At 38.9% G+C, this 22,347-nt stretch overlaps 1 protein-coding gene across 8 annotated transcripts in view; it reads left to right on the top strand.

The window, feature by feature from the left end:
• Positions 1-22,347, top strand: part of LOC150079243 (uncharacterized) — a 575,463-nt gene that overhangs the window by 246,709 nt on the left and 306,407 nt on the right. For all 8 annotated transcript variants that reach the window (XM_090383519.1, XM_090383513.1, XM_090383518.1 and 5 more), the window contains one exon: positions 3,292-3,549. In XM_090383519.1, the coding sequence (XP_090239645.1) occupies positions 3,292-3,549 (258 nt within the window). The remainder of the gene's footprint in view (positions 1-3,291; positions 3,550-22,347) is intronic.

Raw genomic sequence — 22,347 nt, 5'->3', positions numbered from 1 at the left:
ATAGAGGACAATGAGTTAAAAGAAATTATGGAAAGGGAATTTAAGTTTTTACCTTGCAATAAGTTCAATCTAAACTGGGTTAAGTGGTGTTTACACACAGATTTATTACACTTTACCTGTAAAATGGCCAGCAAATATAATGCACCAATAGAAGTCTTCCATAAATGGATTATTATAATAGAATTGCAAAAAAATTTTTTTGTCATATTGAATGTTCAGTAAAGTGGCTAACAGTTTCAGTGTAATGTGCAAAAAATTTTATATGAATACATTAACAAATGAAAAGGAATATGTGCATGGCAATACATACCAGGCCCAATGTAATTATTTAAAAATATTTCTTTGCAAAAAAAGAAATATTTTTAACTGCTGCTATGCCCATAACAATGTTATGGGCATAGCAGCAGTTATTGGACTAATCTAATTTCACTATGCTTATGTAACAATGTAAATTTTGGCAATAACATTTATGTTCAAAATAGGAGTATTGCAATGGGGTGAGTAGTTCATGTAATATTGCAAACTTATACTTACACTACTATGAAAGAAATCCAGAGAATGTTTAAAAATTTCCTGTTTATAGACAACCTTATTGTATTAGATTCTGATAATTATAACAGTGCATACCTTCTGGACTTAGCTGTTTACAACACTTATCTTAACTTAGAAATAGATATAGCATATAATAGGGTATATACAAAGTTGTATGAGGGGAAAAAAAAAAAATAATAATTTTACTGCTATCGCTCTTGCAAATTGGAATTTCAACATCATATTATCAGAATATCAAATTAGGTGCATGATAATGTTATAAGAACACAAACTTACCGGGAAAAAGGGATTAGCAGCACTAAAGCACACACTAATGGATGCTTTGGCCAGCTTAAGGAGTAAATTAGTCTGTAACAACATATCCATAGAGTTTATTAAATATGAACATAGCCATTTGAAACCAAATTTGAGGCAGATTTTCTTCACGGTAAAATTTAAAATATGACAAAATGCAAAAAACATTTGTTACTATATCTAGATGAATCATCAGACCTATTGTGACAAGTCATGACTTGCTACAATGCTGCAATTTCAAGATAAAAATTCATTCCCTGAACTTGATCACAATTCTGTATATTTTGATTATAATGTACGTTGGCCTTAGTGGCCAACCTGTAAAAAATAATAAATGGAACATGTTTGCAAACTAGCAGTGCAACATGTACGACTGTGCATGCAAATTGTGAATGTGTTGTAAGTGAATACAGTGTCTATCACAGAAATGCATGATAGAACATGCATTTCTTAAGTACCACTTAAGAAATGCATATATATAATCATATTTTCTTGTAATTTCTAAATAAAATGGCTCTTTTGAAAGGAAAAAAAAGAAAAAAAAAAAGGAAAAGGGGATTATTTGGCATCCTCTTTCATTTTTATTGGGACTGTGGGACACCATTCAAAAACAGGACTCTGGTTAGCCTACTTTAACTGTTCAACAATTTAGTCTTCTCGGCAGGCCATGTCTTCTTAGCAGTGTAATGGATATGCTACTATGTACCTGTTTGGAAAAGATTTGGGGTTAGGTTCCCTTTGCAGACGTGAGGAATTTTCTCTAATAGTTTTTCCATTTAGGGAAATAGTTAATGTTAGTTGAAAGTTTTGGGCTTCTCTCGAAGATACATGCAGACGAGCTTAGAATTATATATACAATATAATGATATCTGTTGGCTTGGCTATCGTGGTGATTTTCTTAGGTAACAAACCAATCAACTTGACGGTTCCAAATCAGTTGGCATATAGCAGTCAGTGCACACCACTGTCATCTAATGTAAACAGTTAGAACTCTCACTTTTCTATTATACCAACAGACTTGTTTTTTTCCTTTCTCATTTATGTGTACTTTTTTATGTTATTATTTTGCTTTCGGTTTTTTTCAACTTGACCTTTCAGATTTCATGGATTCTTCTCATTGATTTAAGCTAAGTATTATGTCCAAGTTATTTGGTGGATTGTTATTTTGTGAGGGGAAAATTGGAGAGACATTCGTGAGTTGACACCAACTGACCAGATATTCTTTAGACATTTCCATCATGTCAGTGGTGAGAATTGAGCATGAATATCATTTAAATCATTATTCAATACTAAATAACGATATTTTAAAATTAAAATGAAAAATAAACAAACTTACAAATGTGCTACCCATTTCATTTGTCTATCTTTTCTAATAAATTGTCCAGCCCTTCTTTTTATTTATTCAAACTAGCAGCTTACATCAAATGGAAGCTTATTCCAACAATTAATTACTCCCTGGCTGAAAGCAAATTGCTGAATATCTATCCACATCATCCCTTTTCAGTTTTCAATTGAAAAAGGATGATGATTTTTCAATTGAAAAAAGATGATATTCAGCAATTACTTACTCTTCATCTCTTCCTCAGATGAAGAGTAGGAATGCCATCAGAATTCAGATTATTTAATTCATTTAAAGTGTTTTCTTGCAAATATCTAGTTTCTAAATTCTGCAGTTTACAGAACTGAAGCCATTCTTGGTAAGAGTATCTTGTTCCTCTGTCATATCTTCTTGCTCTTTCCCCTCACCCATTTCAACAGATCTACATTCTTCCTAAAATAATGTAGTACTCAAGATGGCTTAACTGTTGCTTTGTTCAATGGGATAATCATCTATTTGTTCCTGCTGGCAAAAGTTTTGTTTATCAATGACAGAACTCCTATGAACTGCCTTTGATCCTGTCTGCACTGCCCAGAGAACTTCATTTTGCTGTACAATTACTTCCAAATCATTTTCATTCTCTACTACCTATACCATCTAATTGGTATATTATTCTGGAATTGTTTTTACTGTCTGATCACTCTGCAGCTATTATTTACCATCAATATAAACTATGAAATAGATTTTAGGACCCATATATGTTATACGATATTTACATTTAAAAAGCATGTTTCAATTAACTGTAAGAAGATACTTTTCTGCATTATTTGGTGTAAAAACAATTAACTGTAGCAATATGTATACATTTACATAGATTTTTGAATTGAAATAAATTAAACAAAACCGTATGTTCTGGACTTTGTGCTTCATGCCTTTCCTCAGTGGCCCAAAACTAACTAATTTACAGAATGAACATGGAATAGCTTACATGGTACAGTGCTGAAAATGTGCTACTACTGCATGGCATTCTGTGGAACATATTGCTTAATTTAGATTAACAAAGTTCTAAGTTAGTGTTTTGAGTGACTTTCTTGTTATTCTTATTCTATTCATGGCTTGTCTTGTAGGTACAAGTAATACAGCAGCCTCTACCTACCCAAGCATATCACCTACAACAGTTATACACACCTCATCAACAGATGCTTCTTCCAGGTAATCTAACCATTCACCAGGCGGGAATGGCTCCACCACTTCAAAGTTTAGGTTCTGCTCAGGGACTAAGTCTTCAGTTGCAGAGCAAAAGTGCAGTTGATCCAAAAGGAGCAGTAGCTACTGGACCAACCCTTATACCAGCCTCTTCCATGCATACTGTCAATGCCGGAAAGGTGAGATATATGAATACTTCCTCACACTTTTATTTAGTTAATGGAATTTATATATATATATATATATATATAAAACATATGCAAAGTAAAATATAAGGTAGGCAGAATGGAAAGGGGAAGAGTAAAGCAAAATGTCAAGTTAGACAAAGAAAGTATTTAACCCAAGGCAAATGATGCAAGAAAGCAAGCTTATATAGCATCAGGCAAAAATAAAAACACAGTTCACCCATCTGCACCCTCCAAGAATTTGTCTGGTTTTCTCTTGAATTTATCCAACCCATCCACTTCCACAACAACGGGTTGAAGCCTGTTCCAACAAGCAACATCCTGCTAGCTGAAGGCAAACTTCCGCAGATCTGTCCCACAACCATTCTTTCTCAACTTGAATCTATACCCCCTCGTGTGTAGTTTCAGCAAGTGGAAGGATACCATTAACATTCAGCTTTTTCAATCCCGTCAGGGCCTTAAACACCTCCATCAGATCTCCCCACAGGTGCCTGGTCTCGAGATGCTGCAATTTACAGAACTGAAGCCTTTCTAGGTAAGAGCACCTATTTGTTCCAGGCCTTAAGATGCGGCCTAACTATGGCCTTATACAAAGGTAATCATCCCCTTATAACTGCTAGCAAAACTTCTGTATATCATTGACGAAACCCTATGAGCTGTCCTGGCAGCATGTCTGCACTCCTCAGAGAATTTCATGTCTGACTGCACAATTACTCTCATGTCTTTTTTATTCTCCACTCCCCTGAGTGTAATACCACATAGTTGATAAGCTTTTCTGGGGTTACTGCTTCCTATGTGCAGTACCTTGAATTTGCAACTGAGAAATGGTAGTTGTTAAACTACCATTTCTCAGTTGCAAATTCAAGCCCATCGACCCAATTTTCCCAGATCTTTTTTACAGTAGTGCACCCTGATGATTGTCGTTAACCACCCTGCCAAACTTTGTATCATCTGCAAACTTAGACATTAAGCCTGATATACCTTCATCAATATCATTGTTAAATATTGAAAACAACAATGGACCTAGCGCTGAACCCTGGGGAACTCCACTAATAACATTAGTCCACGAAGAGCAGTCACCATTGATAACCACTCTGTCTTCTTCTCCTTAACCAATTCTTTATCCCTAGCAGACCCCTCGACGTGGGCACCTGTACGTGGTGAGGGGACCTCCCAGTGATGCTGCTGGTCTTCCAGATTAGCATTACTGGGATCTAACGCCCATAACTTGGTTCCAGGGTTACATCATTGGAATGCAGCTGTGCACCACAACCCATGGAATTCGGAAAGGGGGATCCTGGTGGTTGAGGGGCCCAGCCTTAATACACCACTTTGGCCCCTGCTTCGACAAGACGGGTGGTCCCGGACCGGCCCGGCTGGGATCAATCGGCGGGTGGTTCTTACTGCTAGGGTCAACTGCGTTCCAATAAGACTCCCTCCCTTTGGTCCTGGGACAGGATCAAGGCTTATTGGAAACGTGGGTATGGTGCTCCTAAGTGAACTTGGTGTTCCATTGGTGTACGCAGTCCCTGCTAGTTCATGAGTGGGTGTCCCCTCGTAGGGCTCCGTGGTGGGTGAGGTACTTAGGGCATCAGAAATTTTTATCTTACTCCTATGAGTAATTTAAATCCTTCTTCTTCTGGGGCCCCAACAAGGCCCCTACCTAATCGATCGTCAGATGAGAGTGATAACAATTCTGTTAAAAGAGGCAGAACTGAGGAGAAAACACCATCTGTGACACTTCTTTTCCTCATTCTCCATTTCACCGGAGAGCAGTCAATTGGGAAAATGTCACCTTTCTTTATCCAGAAAGGATTAGAAGGGATGGCAGGTTCACGCAAATCCGTAAAACAGCTGCGTTCTGGAGATATTTTAATTGAAGCATCAAACACAAAGCAAGCCGAAAAAATTTTGAAAGCCACATCTATAGGGGGAGTACCCATCATCGTAACCCCTCACAAAACTTTGAAGTCTTTGCGAGGTGTCATATCAGAGTGGGATCTTCTTGCTCTGAATTAAAAGAACAAGGAGTGACAGCTGTCAAGCGAATATCCATGCGTAAGGATAGGAATCTCATCCCTACCCGAGTTCTCATCCTAACATTTAACACACCATGGCCTCCAAGTTCCATCAAGGCAGAGTACTTAAACTGCCCAGTGAAGATTTACGTTCCAAACCCACTGAGGTGTTTTAAATGTCAAAAAGTATGGCCACTTACAAACAGCTTGTCGGGGTAACCCTGTTTGTGCTCGATGTGGTGCGAAAGACCACGAGAGCAAGGAATGTCTAGCTCCTAAGCCTAATTGTACTAACTGCCAAGGAGAGCACCCTGCATACTCTCGAGCATGGCAGCGGTGGAAGGACGAAAAGGAGATTCAAAAATTAAAAACGGAGCTGAACATCTCCTACCCAGAGGCCAGAAAACGCATCCAACCAATAAATAGTGGGAAGACTTCATATGCCCAGAAAGTTTCTGGTAAAATTACCATTGGGACCCAAACTGATATGACTGTTCCCCCAAGGAACTCTTTTACTCCCATTGCCCACTACTTATTGAGTTCACTAAAGCCCACCCAAACATCTCAGTTAGCTGCCACTCCAATATCAGTACCTCCCAGTGCTCCAGCATTACAAACAGCGAGCACTAAATTAACATCACAGAAAAGTGAACTGCCCACTTCAGGGCAAGAAATAATGGATGTCGAGACCAAGGAGGTACACGATGAGTCAGTCTTGGATCTCTTTGCGGAGGAAGAAATGGACACAGGACAGCGTCCCTACTTCCCCAGGAAAGATAAATCCAAGACTGACAAAATTAAGTCCTCAGCACCTCGGAAGCTGCCTGATGGACCCACCAAGTCCAAATAATGGCTAAATTCCAACCGTGGAATTGTCCTGGATTCCAGCAAAATACTGATGACATCAAGGCATTCCTGCTTTTGCATACAGGAGACTTATTTAAAGGCAAATGACGACCCCGCCATGCATAACATTACCATCATTCGTAAGGATAGAATTGTGGTGGTCCTGCTCATGGAGGAGGACCACACTCAACCAGATTCCATTTCAGCCTTTGCAGCTTACAACTAGCATTGAGGCCGTAGCAATTCGCCTTACAGTGGGGTTCTTATTAACTGTCTGCTCTGTTTATTTACCACCTGGGATTGACATCCCCCAGAAAGACCTTGATGATCTTATCATGCAATTGCCTTCCCCTTGTTTAATTCTTGGGGATTTCAATGTACATAATACTCTGTGGGGTAGTGCTAACATCAATGGAAGGGGATGAGTCATATAGCATATGCTCACTGACAATGACCTCTCCCTCCTAAATGTGGGAACAAACATCTTCTTCCACATGCCTACCCATACATTTTCTGCCATTGATCTTTCTATCTGCTCTCCTTCCTTCACTTACTTGGGAGGTAGAAGAAAACCCATATGGAAGCGATCACTTCCCCGTGATAACCACCCTAACTAGTGGTAGACTGTGTCTGCCATTTAGTTTACTGCGGTGGAAGATTGATCAAGCTGACTGGAATGCCTTTCAACATCTGGCAAATCTTGACATCGCTGCAGTCAGTCAGGAGCCAATCAATGATGCAGTCATGTATGTCACAGGAACAATTGTCCAAGCAGCTGCAATTGCAATCCCAAAATTATCCAGCCGATTCCCACTATTTCCCAAACCTTGGTGGAATTCAGAATGCAGAACAGCAAAAAAAAAAAAAGCACAAAACAAAGCCTGGGGGATATTCCGCTGATATCCCATGACTGAAAATTTAATATCATTTAAACGTGCATGTGCGAAAGTGCGTTATGTACGACATTAGAGCCAAAGGAAATCTTGGATTTGTTTTACCTCTTCCATAACTCAGGCTGCTAGCTCAAAAATAGTCTGGGATAAGATCCGGAAAATGAAGGGAAAATATCCACCATGCCCTTCATGCTCCTCGAGCACAATGGATGCCAAATTGCATTTCGAACTGCAGTTGCAAATACTCTAGGGGAAACGTTTGCAAAAATCTCTGCAATAACATCTTTTCCCACAGAGTTTTTGACCCTGAAAAAAAAAAGTGAGAAAAACCCTCTGAACTTCTATTCAAAAGGGCTTGAAACGTATAACAAGCCCTTTTACAGGAGGAGTTAAATGCAGCACTTTTTCTCATGCATGCAAGTGCTGTGGGGCCCGATGACATCCACTACGAAATGTTAAAACACCTTTCACCACTTTCTAAGGATCACCTTTTAATTTTGTTTAACAGAATTTTTATTAACAAACAATTTCCGGATTCCTGGCAAAAGGCTATCGTTCTTACTTTCCCAAAACCAGGAAAGGATCCTAGAAATCCAAGTAACTATCGTCCTATCGCTCTGACAAGCTGTTTGTGCAAAGTCCTGGAAAGAATGGTTAATGCACGCCTTGTATGGTATTTGGAAATAAATGGTCAGCTTTCCAGGACTCAGTGCGGCTTCCGAAGAAATAGACGCACTTTGGATCATTTAATCCGATTTGAAACATCCATGAAATCCGAGCATCTGGTAGCAGTTTTCTTTGATATTGAAAAAGCATATGACACAGCCTGGCGATTTGGAATAGTAAAAGACCTCTATAACTTTGGTCTTAGAGGTAATCTTCCTCTTTTTATTAAAAACTTTCTTTTGAATCGGCAATTTCAAGTCCGTTTAGGATCCATCCTCTCGTGAGTGTTCTCTCAGGAAGAGGGAGTCCCACAAGGATCCGTTCTAAGTGTCACGCTTTTCGCAATCAAAATAAACTCTATCACAGAACAACTTCCACCCACGGTAAACAATGCCCTCTATGTTGACGGTTTTGCTATATTTTGTCATTCATGAAATATGAGGGTCATTGAAAGGCAACTGCAGAAAACCATTAATCATCTTACAGCTTGGTCTTTGGCTAATGGGTTCAGATTTTCATCACAGAAGACTGTTTGTGTACACTTCTGTCGCAAACGTAATCTTCATCCTGACCCAGATTTAAGGCTTGGGCAAAACAACATCCCAGTTGTAGCAGAATTCAAATTCTTTGGACTTATTTTCGACAAGAAGCTGACATTTTTACAACATGTTTGTCAGCTTAGGACAAGGTGTGTTATAGGGCTTAACATCCTTCGTGCCCTTTTGTCAACTTCAATGGGGTGCAGATCATATTACCCTCCTTCGTCTTTACCGAGCACTTGTCCATTCCAAACTCGATTATGGGTCTCAGGTTTATGGTTCTGCTAGAGATAGTGTACTTCGGTGGTTAGATCCAATCCACCATCAGGCCATGTGGACAGCCACTGGAGCATTTCGCACATCTCCTGTCCAAAGCCTTTACGTTGAAGCTAATGAATCATCTCTAGATCTTCAACGTAAGCAGTTGTCCTTACAGTACTCCTTCAAATTGAAATCCCTGCCCGATCATCCCACGTGGGCATCCATTTTTGAGCCATGCTGGGAAAACCTCTACAAAACCCGTCGGACTGCCAACAAACCTTTTGGTATTCGGATTCAAGGGCTGTTGAATGAACTAGACATGATGGTAGACAACGTTGCCCAGTCACCCAGGCAATTCCTTCCACCCTGGCATGCCTATTTTCCAACTTGTGACTTCTCCCTTAAGATCTGGGAGAATGCTACTACACTGCCATCTGTCTACCAGCAACTATTTGCATCACAGCAGTATTCTGACTTTCTGCCAGTATATACAGATGGCTTAAAGTTAGACTGTTATGTGGGATCTGCTGTTGTGTTCCCTCACAAAACATTATCCAGTAAGATCCCACAAGAAACTAGCATTTATACTGCAGAGTTGCATGCAATAGAAACAGCCCTAGATCACATTAAAAATCGCGATATATTGTGATATATTGAGATATATTGTGATTCATTAAGCGTGTTACAGGCTCTAGTATCGGTGACGTATAACCCTCATCCGATCCTGTCCAGGATCTGGCAGATTCTTTTTTCTCTTGTGGAATTAGAATTTGATATTCGCTTTTGCTGGATCCCAAGCCACATTGGGAACCGGGGAAATGAATTAGCTGATACCGCTGCCAAACCAGCCATTTCTCTGGATAATCATTGCCTCTCAGTTCCCTATACAGACTACAGGCAAATAATATGCTCTAAATTATATTCCCAATGGCAAGATTCTTGGCACGGACAGGCCACAAATAAACTACATCACATAAAGCCTGTAATTACGCAATGGCAGTCCAGTATACGTAGGGTTCGAAGAGAAGAAGTTATTCTTGCTCGGCTCTGCATAGGTCATAGTCATCTAACACATTCCTATTTGTTGAGGGCGGATCATCCACCTATGTGCGAGATGTGTAATGTTATTTTAACCGTCAGTCATATTTTTATAGAATGTCCTGTTTTTATAGAAGCACGACGCTTGTGTTTTACCGCTTTTAATAATTTGACTGAACCATTTACACTCAGTCAGATAATAGGTGACAGAGACAATATGTCCAACGTTTTTAACTTTTTACAATCTATTAATTTGTATACCAAGATCTAAGTTTTATACTTTATATGCTTTTACTTTATACCCTTTTTACATAATAGTTAATTGACGTGGTAGCCTAGGCTTTTAATTTTGACCTTAGCTGCCAATGCACCATTAAAAACCAAATCAAATCAAAATCAAACCCTAGCAGTAAATTGCCCTTAGTGCCATATTACTCAAGTTTGTACAGCAGTCTTTTATTTGCAACAGTATCAAAAGCCTTCCTAAAATCCAAGTACAGTAGACTTTCAGAATAATGGCACCTTCGGGGACTCAATTAATTCAATTTTTCTGTTATCTAGAAAGTTTTATTTCTGCATTACATATATTAAAAATAATGAAGCTAAATAAGAAATAGAGAGATTAAGAATGCAATTTTATGAACTGCGCATAAAAAACAAAAATATGTTGATGATCAATATTATATTCTGCCATTAATACACTCCTACTTACTCCCCATTCTATTTTCTTTATTATATCAAGTAGTCTGTGTGCACAGTGGTTTTGTCACCATCTTTACCACACCGGATGGAAAAGGCCTGGGTTCGAATCCTGTTGATGGATGACACAGGTCTTTTTTTTCTCCGTGGCTGAGTTAGTCTGTCTCAGGTGTAGATTGCAGGTCCCCCCCCCCGAAACTGGGTTTTTTTGTCTAGCAAAACATTCAAATCGAGCAGAGAACACACAATTTACAGAGACAATACACATGGGTATATGAATTAACTTTCTGAGTGTTCCTAATGTAATATTTTAGATTATATCAAGTTTGTCATTAAGCTTTAATGTTGTCCTTCTTTTCTTCTCTCTATGAGATTTGTTAACTTTAGGAGCTATAGTGAGGGCTTTTTAATTTAAAATAAATGTAAAACAGAAGTATAATCTGTGATATCAGTTCAGAATTCACTTTGAAAATGGTGAACGTTAACAAATACGGGAATCACGTGACTTACCTTTTTCTTTTTTTACCACTGCAAGGCCACTGTGCAATTCACCACTGTGTATTATGTCTACGCTGTATGTAAACACTGATCTCAGTGTGCAGTGGCTGAGTTAGTCTGTCTCGGGTGTAGATTGCAAGGTTGTCAAATGATGTCAAAATTATTTTTTGCATCCAGTTCCTTGACAAGTCTATATTGTGATTGCAGTATACAGGCAGTTCTTGCTTTAGGAGCTCTCGGGTTTACGAGATTTTTTCCCCCAAGTATCAACAAAATCGAAAATATGAACATTAATTACAAAAAATGAATGTTAAACATTCATAAATACTTCATTCCAAACCACGTGCGTAGCTATACAATACAGTGTACCCCGCTTTACTATATTAATCAGTTCCAGAGACACCATTGTATCGTTGATTTTTGGTGATTCGTTTCAAGATCTCGGAAGTTGAAATTTTCACTGTATAACTAAGCTATTTATCTCTCTAAAATGTCATTTTTATGGTCACAAGCTGACCTTAAGGCCTATATGAAAGGTCATGAGCGTGGTTTGTAAATTGTATTAGTTACCAGTTCAAATCATTAAAATGCACTACACTTTCATTGTTATCATATGTTCCATTATAAGAATCAATTTTAACAGCTTTGTGATATTTTTCTAAAGCACATTTTAAAGCTTCGTAAACTTGTTACTCTACGAGAATCGTGTTAGTTGCAATTTGTGTGCGCCGTTAGAAAATGCTTATGCATGCAATCGCGAAATCTATAATTAAAAGAGAAGATTATCTTGGAAACAAATGGCTCTTGAAACATTTCTGAAGAAGATGACTCCTTGTGCAACAAACCAACGAATGCCGAGCCAATAATGAGTGATCAACGAGTGTCTATTTAGTCGATGATGATGAAGAATAAAAATAATTTCTTCATCAATGGAGATGAAGAAATTATTTATGACTTACAAATTAACATTTGTATTTGTAAGTCGTAAATAATTTCTCTATTATTATAATTTGCTTGATTTTACAGGCTACATTTTCATTTCTTTGGATAAATCAATCATTGTTTAAACAAACTAATCAGCTAACTAATTTCATTCTTAAGAATGTAACCCCTATTTTTAACATTATATATATGGGAAATAAATTCGCGCTTTATGAGCACGTGCTAAGAACGAATTAACTCGTAAAGTTGAGAACTACCTGTAATTGCATGCCTGTCCAAGTGGTCCTACACTACTCCTTTAACCAGTGATTCCATTATTTTCCCTTGGAATAGATGTTAAGCTAACAGGTCTGTAATTACAATTGTTCACGTCACCTTTCGATCTTCCTTTATGATTTGGGGATGTATTTGCGCATCTCCAGTCCATAGGGACCTCCCCTGAATCCACAGATACTCTCATAATTATGGCTAAGGGCTCCTTTGCCGCCTCCCTTAATATAATTGGACTGATTCTATCCAACCCAGGTGCCCATTTTATGTCCATCATGAACAATTTCTCGTACACTTTCATTTCAGGTATCACCAAGTCATTTAGCTCCTCGTTAGAGTTTGATAAACTTCTGGCATCCCCTACTCTAAAGATTTCCTCATGTGTGAATATAGATGCAAAATGCCTATTCAGTTTGTTCGCAACCTGAGCAGGGTTATCAACACTTAACGTATAAACATCAAGTGGCCAAATGTGATTCAACCCTCTTCTTTCTAATGTTAGTATAAACATAGAAGTCTTTGCTGTTTTTCTTTGTATTCTTTTCCAGAGACTTCTCATAATCTGCCTTAGCTTGCATAAACTCCTTTGTGACTTGATTACAGACTAATTTATATCTACCAAAGGGTTCAGTATCACCTGATAAAAATTATGCATCCCATTGACTTTTCTTCTCTGCCACATGTCTCAGTAATCCATCTGACATCCATTTAGCCTTGAACGGTATTTCTTTGTTGGTATGAAAAAGCCTAGTACCTTCTTTGATTACTTCCGTGAATACTTCCTATTTAGAATTTGCTGTTGGTTATATCATCAGTTGGTCTCACTGCACACAATTTTAAAACTGTTATAACCTAAATAAAAAAAAAAAAAGGAAAAAAAATATTAGAAAAGAAGTTCTGAAAATGTATTTAGAACATTTAAATAAAAGGCAAATGTAGCCAAGATTACAAAGAAGCCAACGAATACAAATTTTGAGTGGCACAGATCTAAGACAACATTGATGCTGTTGGTTTATTGTATTTTATCATGACAAAATACAATAAGCCAACTACAAAAGTATAACAGATAAATGAAGAATGAAGAAAAAATAAAACAAATAAAAATAGATAGAAGGAAAAAAATAGAAAAACAGACTAATGTTGAGCCCATACTTGTTAGGAGGCCAATTTACAACAGTAGTTGTGGTAAATATTGCATTTGAAATGCAACACAAATCAGTGAAATGGAAGACGGCTGACAAATAAAGATCAGCCCACTGAAGCAATAGACCCACACCATGGAGGCTCTAATGCAGTAAAGAAATAAAACTGAGAAAGCTTAAGCACTTGCCAAATACAAAGCCAGACTGCCAATGAGAGAGTGAGGTATAGACAAGAAACTGGAAATAAAATGAATATAGATAAAACACGAGGAGGGTAGAGTAACACTCACTACAGACATTTAACATAAACATCAAAATTAGTAGACTCTGAAGAACAAATGGTATGGAGAAATAAAGTGATAAAGAAATATTGGCAAACACCAGAAGCTGCATAAGCAAAACCAGCAACATGTAGCCTGTATTATAAAATAGGAGATAGACAGAATGGAAAATCAAAGAGAGAAGTTAAGCATGAAGAAGTTAGCCAAGAACTTATTGAAACCAAGGCAGAAGTTAAAAAAAAAAAAAAAAAAAAAATGTGGGAGGAGATTTAGATATCAGAGATTTAGGTAAAAAGCAAATGTATCCAATGAATAACAAATTTAGGCCAGTGTCTGAGAGTGCTGAGGCCAAAAAAAGTATGAAATATCACAACAAAATCTTCTCTACATTTGCCTTTTATTTAAATGTTCTTAATCTTTGATACATTTTCCTTTCACAGTACTTCTTTTCTATTTTTTTTTTTTTTTTTTCCTTCTTTCCCTTCTGCCCTGGTTTAAATACTCTCAATGTCTAACTTCTTGATATTTCACTTTTCTCTTCACATTTTCATGTTGCCTGCCTCCTTACTTTACAGACATTATAATACAAGCCATATGTTTTTGGTTTTTCTTATGCAGTCTCTTCTGTTTTCTGATATTTCTTTATTGCTCTATTTCTCTAAACTTTTTGTTCTTTTTCAGAGTCTACTAATATCAACACTTATATACAGCACTTATATATGTTATATATATATTTATATATATATATATATATATATCCAATATTTTAAATTAAATAAAATAAAACATAAGCCTAAAATAAAACATAAGTAGTATGGCAAAAACTGTAGAGTGAAATTATTCAATTATTTATTTATTTATTTTCACTTTATTATAATTTAACTTATTTTAATATAATTCAATGATAGTTTATATATATATATATATATATAGTAGTAATATTAAACTGTTAAGAAGCAAAATAAGCAGAAAAAGGAAAATAACAAAAGTTATCATATGCCCAGTGCTCCAAAATGCGCAGCGCAGCAGTAAAGAGAAAAAGGAAAATAACAAAAGTTATCATATGTCTAATGCTCCAAGTATGTTACAAACCACACATTATATATATATATATAAGGAAAAGGCCCTAAAAATGTTCTATTCAATCACAATAAATTCAGTAATTAGCTGAAAAGAATTTATATGGTCAAACACACAGACTACATGACCAAAGGTGTTTGTTTGCTCACCTCACTGAATATTGTGTGGGGTGCCAGAAGCCCCAGTGTATGCACACTGATTCCTGCCATGGCAAAAAAAAAAAAAAAAAAACCCACCATCGTGGGGGGAAGTAATCCCAAGAGTCACTTCATTAGACCCTCCAAAGGCCGAAGTGATGATGGCGGAGGCAGAGGATTGTGCCATCTCATGTTGCCTTCAGCGACTACCACCCACCACTGGATGCAAAAAGCCAAAGCTGAACAGGTCCACTTCCATAACTGGATGAAGATGAGAAGAAGATACATTGAACATACTGCATCGAGTGTGTTGCAGGATAAAGTCAAGTTACAGGATAAACTTGTGTTCAGGCCTTAGGCAGAATTGTTGGTTTGAAAAGTCGGAGACTATCTCCCAAGGATGACAAGGATGATAGTGGAGCAAGTGGCACTGCCCCCATTTGGCTACCACACCTGAAGGGCAAGACCACCCTTCAGTGCTTCCTGCACAACTGTGCTAGTGACCATCCAGGAAGAAAGAGAAAACACGTGAAGTGGAGCACTGAAATGAATATATTCATCATGTGAGCATACAATGAAGTAACCAAACTCAAGACCAATATGACAATGTACAAAATGAAACTATATAAGAAATGGTTGGAACGGGATGGCTCTCAACTGATCAGGTCACCAAAGAGCAAATAGTAGACCAGAGATGGACTGTTGTCATGAAGAACCTGATAGCTCTTCCAATACCGGAAAAAATCAAGCAAGGTGTGAGCGACCAACTACAAAGAACAAGGAATACAGCCACAACCAAACCAGAAAAAGAGGATGACAGCAAGTACAACCCAGCGCAGCCAAAGTTGAAAGAAATGAGGCATGATATTCAGAATAGAAGAAGAGTGGAAGAAAACCCTATCAGAATTCAAAGGAATGGACCATACAAATAACCACACCATAACGAAGCAGAAACCGAACAGAATCCTGTGGTAAGTTACAGACCACTTCAATCAACAAATACCGGATTACCTCATCAACAGCGAAGTAACACTAGATACCATCTGCACAGCCATTTACTGTGCCATTGTAGCAGACACTGGGATAAACAGAAGAGAAACCAGAGACCAACAGAAAACAAAACATAAAAAGAAGGAACCACCAGCCTAGGAAAGAAGGCTACAGCAGAAGATAGAAGAGCTAAGAGTGAAGAGAAGCTAACTGACTCAGTAGCAACAGCCAGGTGGGCAGGAGCAGCAGTGTGTTGTACATGCTTCTTGATTAGACCGTGGTTCGAGCCCGTGAGCCACCAAATACAGAGGTGGCGGAAAGGTCAGGGAATGACCACCGCATATCCCCGGAGCAATATGGCCTTAGTTGCTAATGCTCCTAAAAACCAAATAACAACAACAACAACAACAGTAGCAACAAGGTTATAGAAGTATGAAACTGATCAGAAAAGTGAAGATCATCCTCAAAAAAGACAACATCCACACCAATCCACGTGGCAGGGCCGGTAACCTGGAGGGGAAAAGGTCTCCCTTCCATGGTGAAATGGAGCAAGCAGTTCCCAAAACCCAGAAAACCATTGAGTACACTGAAGAAATGCTGACAAGGCAACAAGAGGATTCTGGTTCTGTCGCAGAAAAATGTCAAAAGACTGACATAGACAAGAATCCGAATTCTAACTTTTCTAATTATATATTCCACTGAAGAACAACTGATTGGAAAACTGTCTCCATTTCTAGTGCAGAAATGCCTAGAAACCACAATAGGTACTCCCAAGACAGTTCATCGTTTAAGATCATGAGACTTACTGGTTGAAGTTGCCACTGCTTGACAGTCCGGGCAACTACAAAAACTAAACATTTTCGGTGGAACCTCTGTCACCGTTTCCTTGAACATGTCAAGCGGTATCATCACCAAATGGGATCTCATCAATTTGTCAGATGAAGGACTTAAACAAGAATTGCGTGATGATGGTGTGATCAATGTAAAGCAGATTCTAACAAAGTTCCTATTCAGCACATAATCCTCACATTTGACAATCCGAAACCACCAACAATGATAAAAGCAGGTTACCTTAACTGCCATGTCAAATCCTACTCCCAAATCCTTTACGCTGCTATAAGTGCCAGAAGTTTGGGTACTCTCAGACAGTCTGCAGAGGAGCAGCTGCCTGTGCCAAATGTGGCTCCACTGCGCACACTAGTACAGACTGCACAGCCGCAACGCCAAACTGGCCTAACTGTAAAGAAGCTCATCCGGCATATTCGAAGGAGTGTCCCCTTTGGAAACGTGAAAAAAACATACAACGGTACAAGACTGAACACAATGTAACTTACCAAAGGCTAAAAAATCTCTACCAAAAATACTAACAAGCCAACTTATGCCCAAATAATCAAAAAGCACACATCAGCTGCTACCCAAACGGAGGTAACTATACCACCAAGCAAATCACTAGCTGAATGGGCAAGGTCAATATTGTCCCCAGAACCAACACACCAAACAAAAAGCAAACAAATCAAAGCTATAAAGATGCCAATCACAGTACAGCCAGATGCCATTCAACAGCAGAACACTACAGTATCTACCACTCCTGACTCAAACCAAATGGACTACATGGATTCAGAAGATTCAAAGATGAACAGGTTTTAGAACTGTTCACTGAGGAGGAGATGGATACAGGGAAACTTCATTTCCCAAAGAAGGGGAAAAGTAAACTTGAGCGATGCAAACCTTCTGTACCTCAAAAACAAATTGAGGGCTCTTGTAAACCCAAATAATGCTTACTTTCTTACAATGGAATTGTAGAGGCTATCGTAGTAATTTGGCTGACATCCGAGATCTTCTTTTATAATATGATCCTATTGCTTTCTGTTTACAGGAAACCAATCTAACACCAAATATAATTGTTTCCCTTTGGAAATACATAATACATCGGCAAGATCGTGTTGCTCACAATCTGCAAAATCTAGCACATGGAGGAGTAGTGCTGATCAACTCCCAGATACCCTCAAAACCAATCCCATTAAAAACAAACCTTGAGGCAGTTGCTGCACGAGTGTACATTAACTTCGATTTAACCATAGTCTCATTATACTTGCCACCTAACCAAAATATAAGCTATGCCGACTGAGAAGAATTAGTGCTACAACTTCCCATACACTGCTGCATCTTAGGAAACCTCAACAGTTGCCATCCGTTATGGGGAAACCATAACCTGGATAAGTGTGGATAAACCATCAAAAAATTACTTGATAAACACAATCTGATAACTCTCGATAAAGGAGCGCACACTTATACGCATCTTCCTACAGGGTCTACCTCAGCTATCGATGTCTCTTTAAGCTCAGCAATCATATCCCTCTATTTGAATGGACTATTCACAGCAATCCATTGGGCAGTGATCACTACCCTCTGATATGCCACATTGAAACAAGTGTTTCCCACCTTTCCTACTGAATTCCCAAATGGAAATTTTCGAAAGCCGAATGGGACGTATACAAGAAGCTAGCTACGCTAGATAAAAAACAGGTCCAACAAACATCTATAAACCTGGCAGTAGAATATATATGCAACCAAATACTGCAGGCAGCAGACAGAGCAATTCCAAAACATTCCACCAAAATATCGGCCCGCTATAAAGTGTGGTGGAATGAAGAATGTAGCGCTGCTAAAAAAGAGAAGAACAGAGCATGGAACATTTTCAGAAAGTTCCCAACAACAGAAAACTTCATCTGCTTTAAACAGGCAAAGGCAAAACGAATTAGGCAGACCAGCAAAAAGGGAAGCATGGAGGCATTTCGCTTCCACAATTACAAAATCCCAAACAATATGGGCGAAAATACAACATATGTACGCAAAACACCTACGTGTCAACTGTCCCTTGCTCACTGTCAATGGCTCTGATATTACAAAACCAGACGAGATTGCAAACACTCTAGGTAGATCATTCTTGGAAATCTCAACTGGGACATCATACTCGCCACATTTCCAGACACACAAAGCACAAGCTGAAAAACACTCAATCAATTTTGAATCAGCATCCACTGCTGTCTACAATCTCCCCTTCACAATGTCAGAGTTTCACCATGCTCTAACCTCCACTAAACTTAGTTATTTATTTGGTTTTTTTTTTTAGGAGCATTAGCAACTAAGGCCATATTGCTCCAGGATATGCGGTGGTCATTCCCTGACATTTCCGCATCCTCCGTATTTGGTGGTGACGGGCTCGAACCCCGGTCTAATCAAGAAGCGTGTGCTACGCGCTGCTGCTCCTCCTTCCCACCTGGCTACGGAGGCGCCACTAAACTTAGTGCAGCAGGGCCAGATGGAATACATTACATCATGATAGCAAAACTTACTGAACCGGCCCTCAAGATACTGTTACTGCTCTACCACATAATATTCAAAGAAAACACTTTACCCAACAAATGGCAGCATGCTTATGTTTTGGCTTTTTCGAAACCAGGAAAAGACCCTACAAATCCGCAACGCTATCGACCAATTGCACTCAACCAGCTGTATGTGCAAGGTCATGGAGAAAATGGTCAATGCCCGGCTATCCTGGTTTTTAGCTCAAAATGACCTTATAAATCCAGTGCAGTGTGGCTTCCGTGAAGATCCACTCTTGACCTTTTGATTAAGACAGAAATAAACATCCGTGACACCTTCATACAGAAAGAACACCTTGCCATGGTCCTCTTTGACATTGAGAAAGCCTTTGACACTGCTTGGAGATATGGTATAATGCAAAATCTGTACGATATGGGATTACACGGATACCTACCACAGTTTATCAGAAATTTCCTACACCACTGCTCATTTCAAGTTAGAGTTCACAATCAGTTATCCTCAAAATTTATCCAGGAAGAAGGAGTACCACAAGGGTCAGTGCTAAGTGCCACTCTCTTTAATATAATAATGAATTCAAAAACACATCACCTACCACAAACAGTATCCACTACCCTGTATGTTGATGACTTCAGTATTGCCTGCCATTCGCCTAACATGCGAATGATAGAAAGACAGTTGCAATGTGCCATCAACAAAATAACTAAATGGTCCCAAAACAATGGCTTTCGTCTCTCGCACCAAAAAACGATTGGAATACACTTCTGTAGGAAGTGTAACCTACATCCACATCCAGAACTTTGACTAGCAAATCAAGTCATACCAGTTGTCTCCAGTATCCACTTTCTTGGTGTGATATTTGACCAAAAACTCACCTTACTTGAACATATAAAATCGCTCCAGTTTCATGTCTTAAAAAGCTTAACATCTTAAGAGTTCTATCTGGCACAATACGAGGAGCTGACCGTTACACACTAATACATCTGTACCATGCATTAATACAGTCACATCTGGACTACGGTTCTGTACTCTATAGCTCTGCTAGACCAAGCGCCTTACGTGGGCTTGATCCTGTACACCACAGTGCCCTTCGTCTTGCACTGGGGGCACAATGCACATCACTGATTCAGAGCCTATATGCCGAAGTACATGAAACACCCTTGCAGCTATGCGGACAAATGCTTTTATTAAATTATGCAGCAAAACTCAAAGGGCATCCAAATCACCCCACCTGGAATGGGCTTTTCTCTCCTAAATGGGAAAACCTTTATAGAGCTTACTCATCTATAAACCGATCAATGGGTATACGTCTTTGCGCACTACAGACTGACTATCAAATTGACCTTAGTAAGATACAGCCTGGGGAAAACACACCATGTCCCAACAGAGCATACTACAAATACATGTCACACTGAGAACCCAGCACAGCCAATACACACCAATCTACACAGATGGGTCTAAAACTGACAATCACGTTGGAGCTGCAGCATTATTTCCCAACATTTCCATATCCAAGAAGCTCCCCACCAAATGTAGCAACTATACTGCAGAACTCTGTGCTATCCGCATAGCCTTAAATCACATACTCTCAACAGCCATAGTGCACAGTGTTATATACACAGACTCCATTAATGCATCCAAGCTATACAGTGTAATAAAAATCATGATAACCCCTTACTCATACAGACCTGGAATACTCTGACTAAGTTAAACCAAAAGAAGCAACAAGTTCTCTTTTGTTGGATCCCTGGTCACTCTGGAAAATCTGGAAACGAACAGGCCAACCTAGCTGCCAAAACTGCTACCGATCCTATAGACCAATCATTTACTACACCTGTATCTGACTAAAAGTACATTATAAAGAAACGATGTCTTGAACAATGGCAACACATCTGGCAGAGCCAAGGCAACAATAAGCTACTTGGCATAAAAAAAGATCTAAAACCTTGGAGTTCTAGCATACGGGAGAACCGACATGAAGAAGTCGTATTATCCCGATTACGGATAGGCCACACGCACCTGACACATCTTTATCTGCTTGCGGCCACTGATCCCCTGCAGTGCACAAAGTGCAACACTCAGCTCACTGTTCAACATCTACTTATTGATTGCCCCAAATACAGTGCTGAGTTAGAAGCTATGTTTACCTCATTTTCCACAACAAACACCTCTTTCAGCATTTCTGACCTACTAGCAGACACGCCACATGTGACCAAAATTTTTGATTTCCTCAAACAGATAAAACTGTACAACGTGGTATGAACTTGAATAACATCTATACAGATATAAATATGAATTTAACATCACCATAGTTAGGCACATTATGGCCTTTGCTGCTCTTGCACCATAAAGCCTACAAACCAACAAACAAACAAACAAACATTGGACTAACGCTGAGATGGAGGAGATTATGAGATCAGTCAGGATAATGATGACCAACAACTGCCATCCCCACCTGAGGTCAGCCCTTGAGAGACTGGCCATAGACCGGAAAGGAGGGAGGGTTTGACTGACCTCATTGAACAACAAAAGAAGGCAATTCGGAACCTTATTGAATTATGTCCGGGAAAACACAGCAGCAGCAGTCCATCAAGCAATAAGGAAGGTAGACAAATGGCACATGCCACTGAATTTCATCATGGAGACCTCACTCAGACAGATAGGAGTAACAAAGACAAAGATGGGCGAAGAAGGCACTCCATGGCAGACACTGCAATGACCTCCATAAATACTACATAGATAAGATGGCTTCGACACATGACTCACAAGCTGAAGGCTCTTCTCTGAGACCGAAGGATTCATGTCTGTCCTCCAAGACCAGGTTACCAGCGCCAGGAACTACAGGAAGTATATTGTCAAGGACTCTGGAGTGAAAGTTGACACATACTAATGATGCCACCTGGAGCTAGAAACAATCCAGCACATCACTGCAGGATGCACAGGAATCACTCAGATGGATTACGTTCATATTCATGACCAGTTCGCTAAGATGCTAGTGCAAAAATACCAATTGTCAAAGAAAGTGTATCATATTACAAGTACGATACCCAGGCCTTACTTACAAACTATACTACAACTGTGCCATAATAACTGACAAGATGAATCTCCACAACAGACCTTACATAACCCTCATGACAAGAAGGAAAT

This window comes from Mastigoproctus giganteus, chromosome 10 (assembly GCF_048544385.1).
Source record: "Mastigoproctus giganteus isolate SK-2022 chromosome 10, ASM4854438v1, whole genome shotgun sequence".
NCBI classification, from domain to species: Eukaryota; Metazoa; Arthropoda; class Arachnida; order Uropygi; family Thelyphonidae; genus Mastigoproctus; species Mastigoproctus giganteus.
Note: the sequence above shows the minus strand (reverse complement) of the source record. Positions and strands in the feature narration are given on the sequence as shown.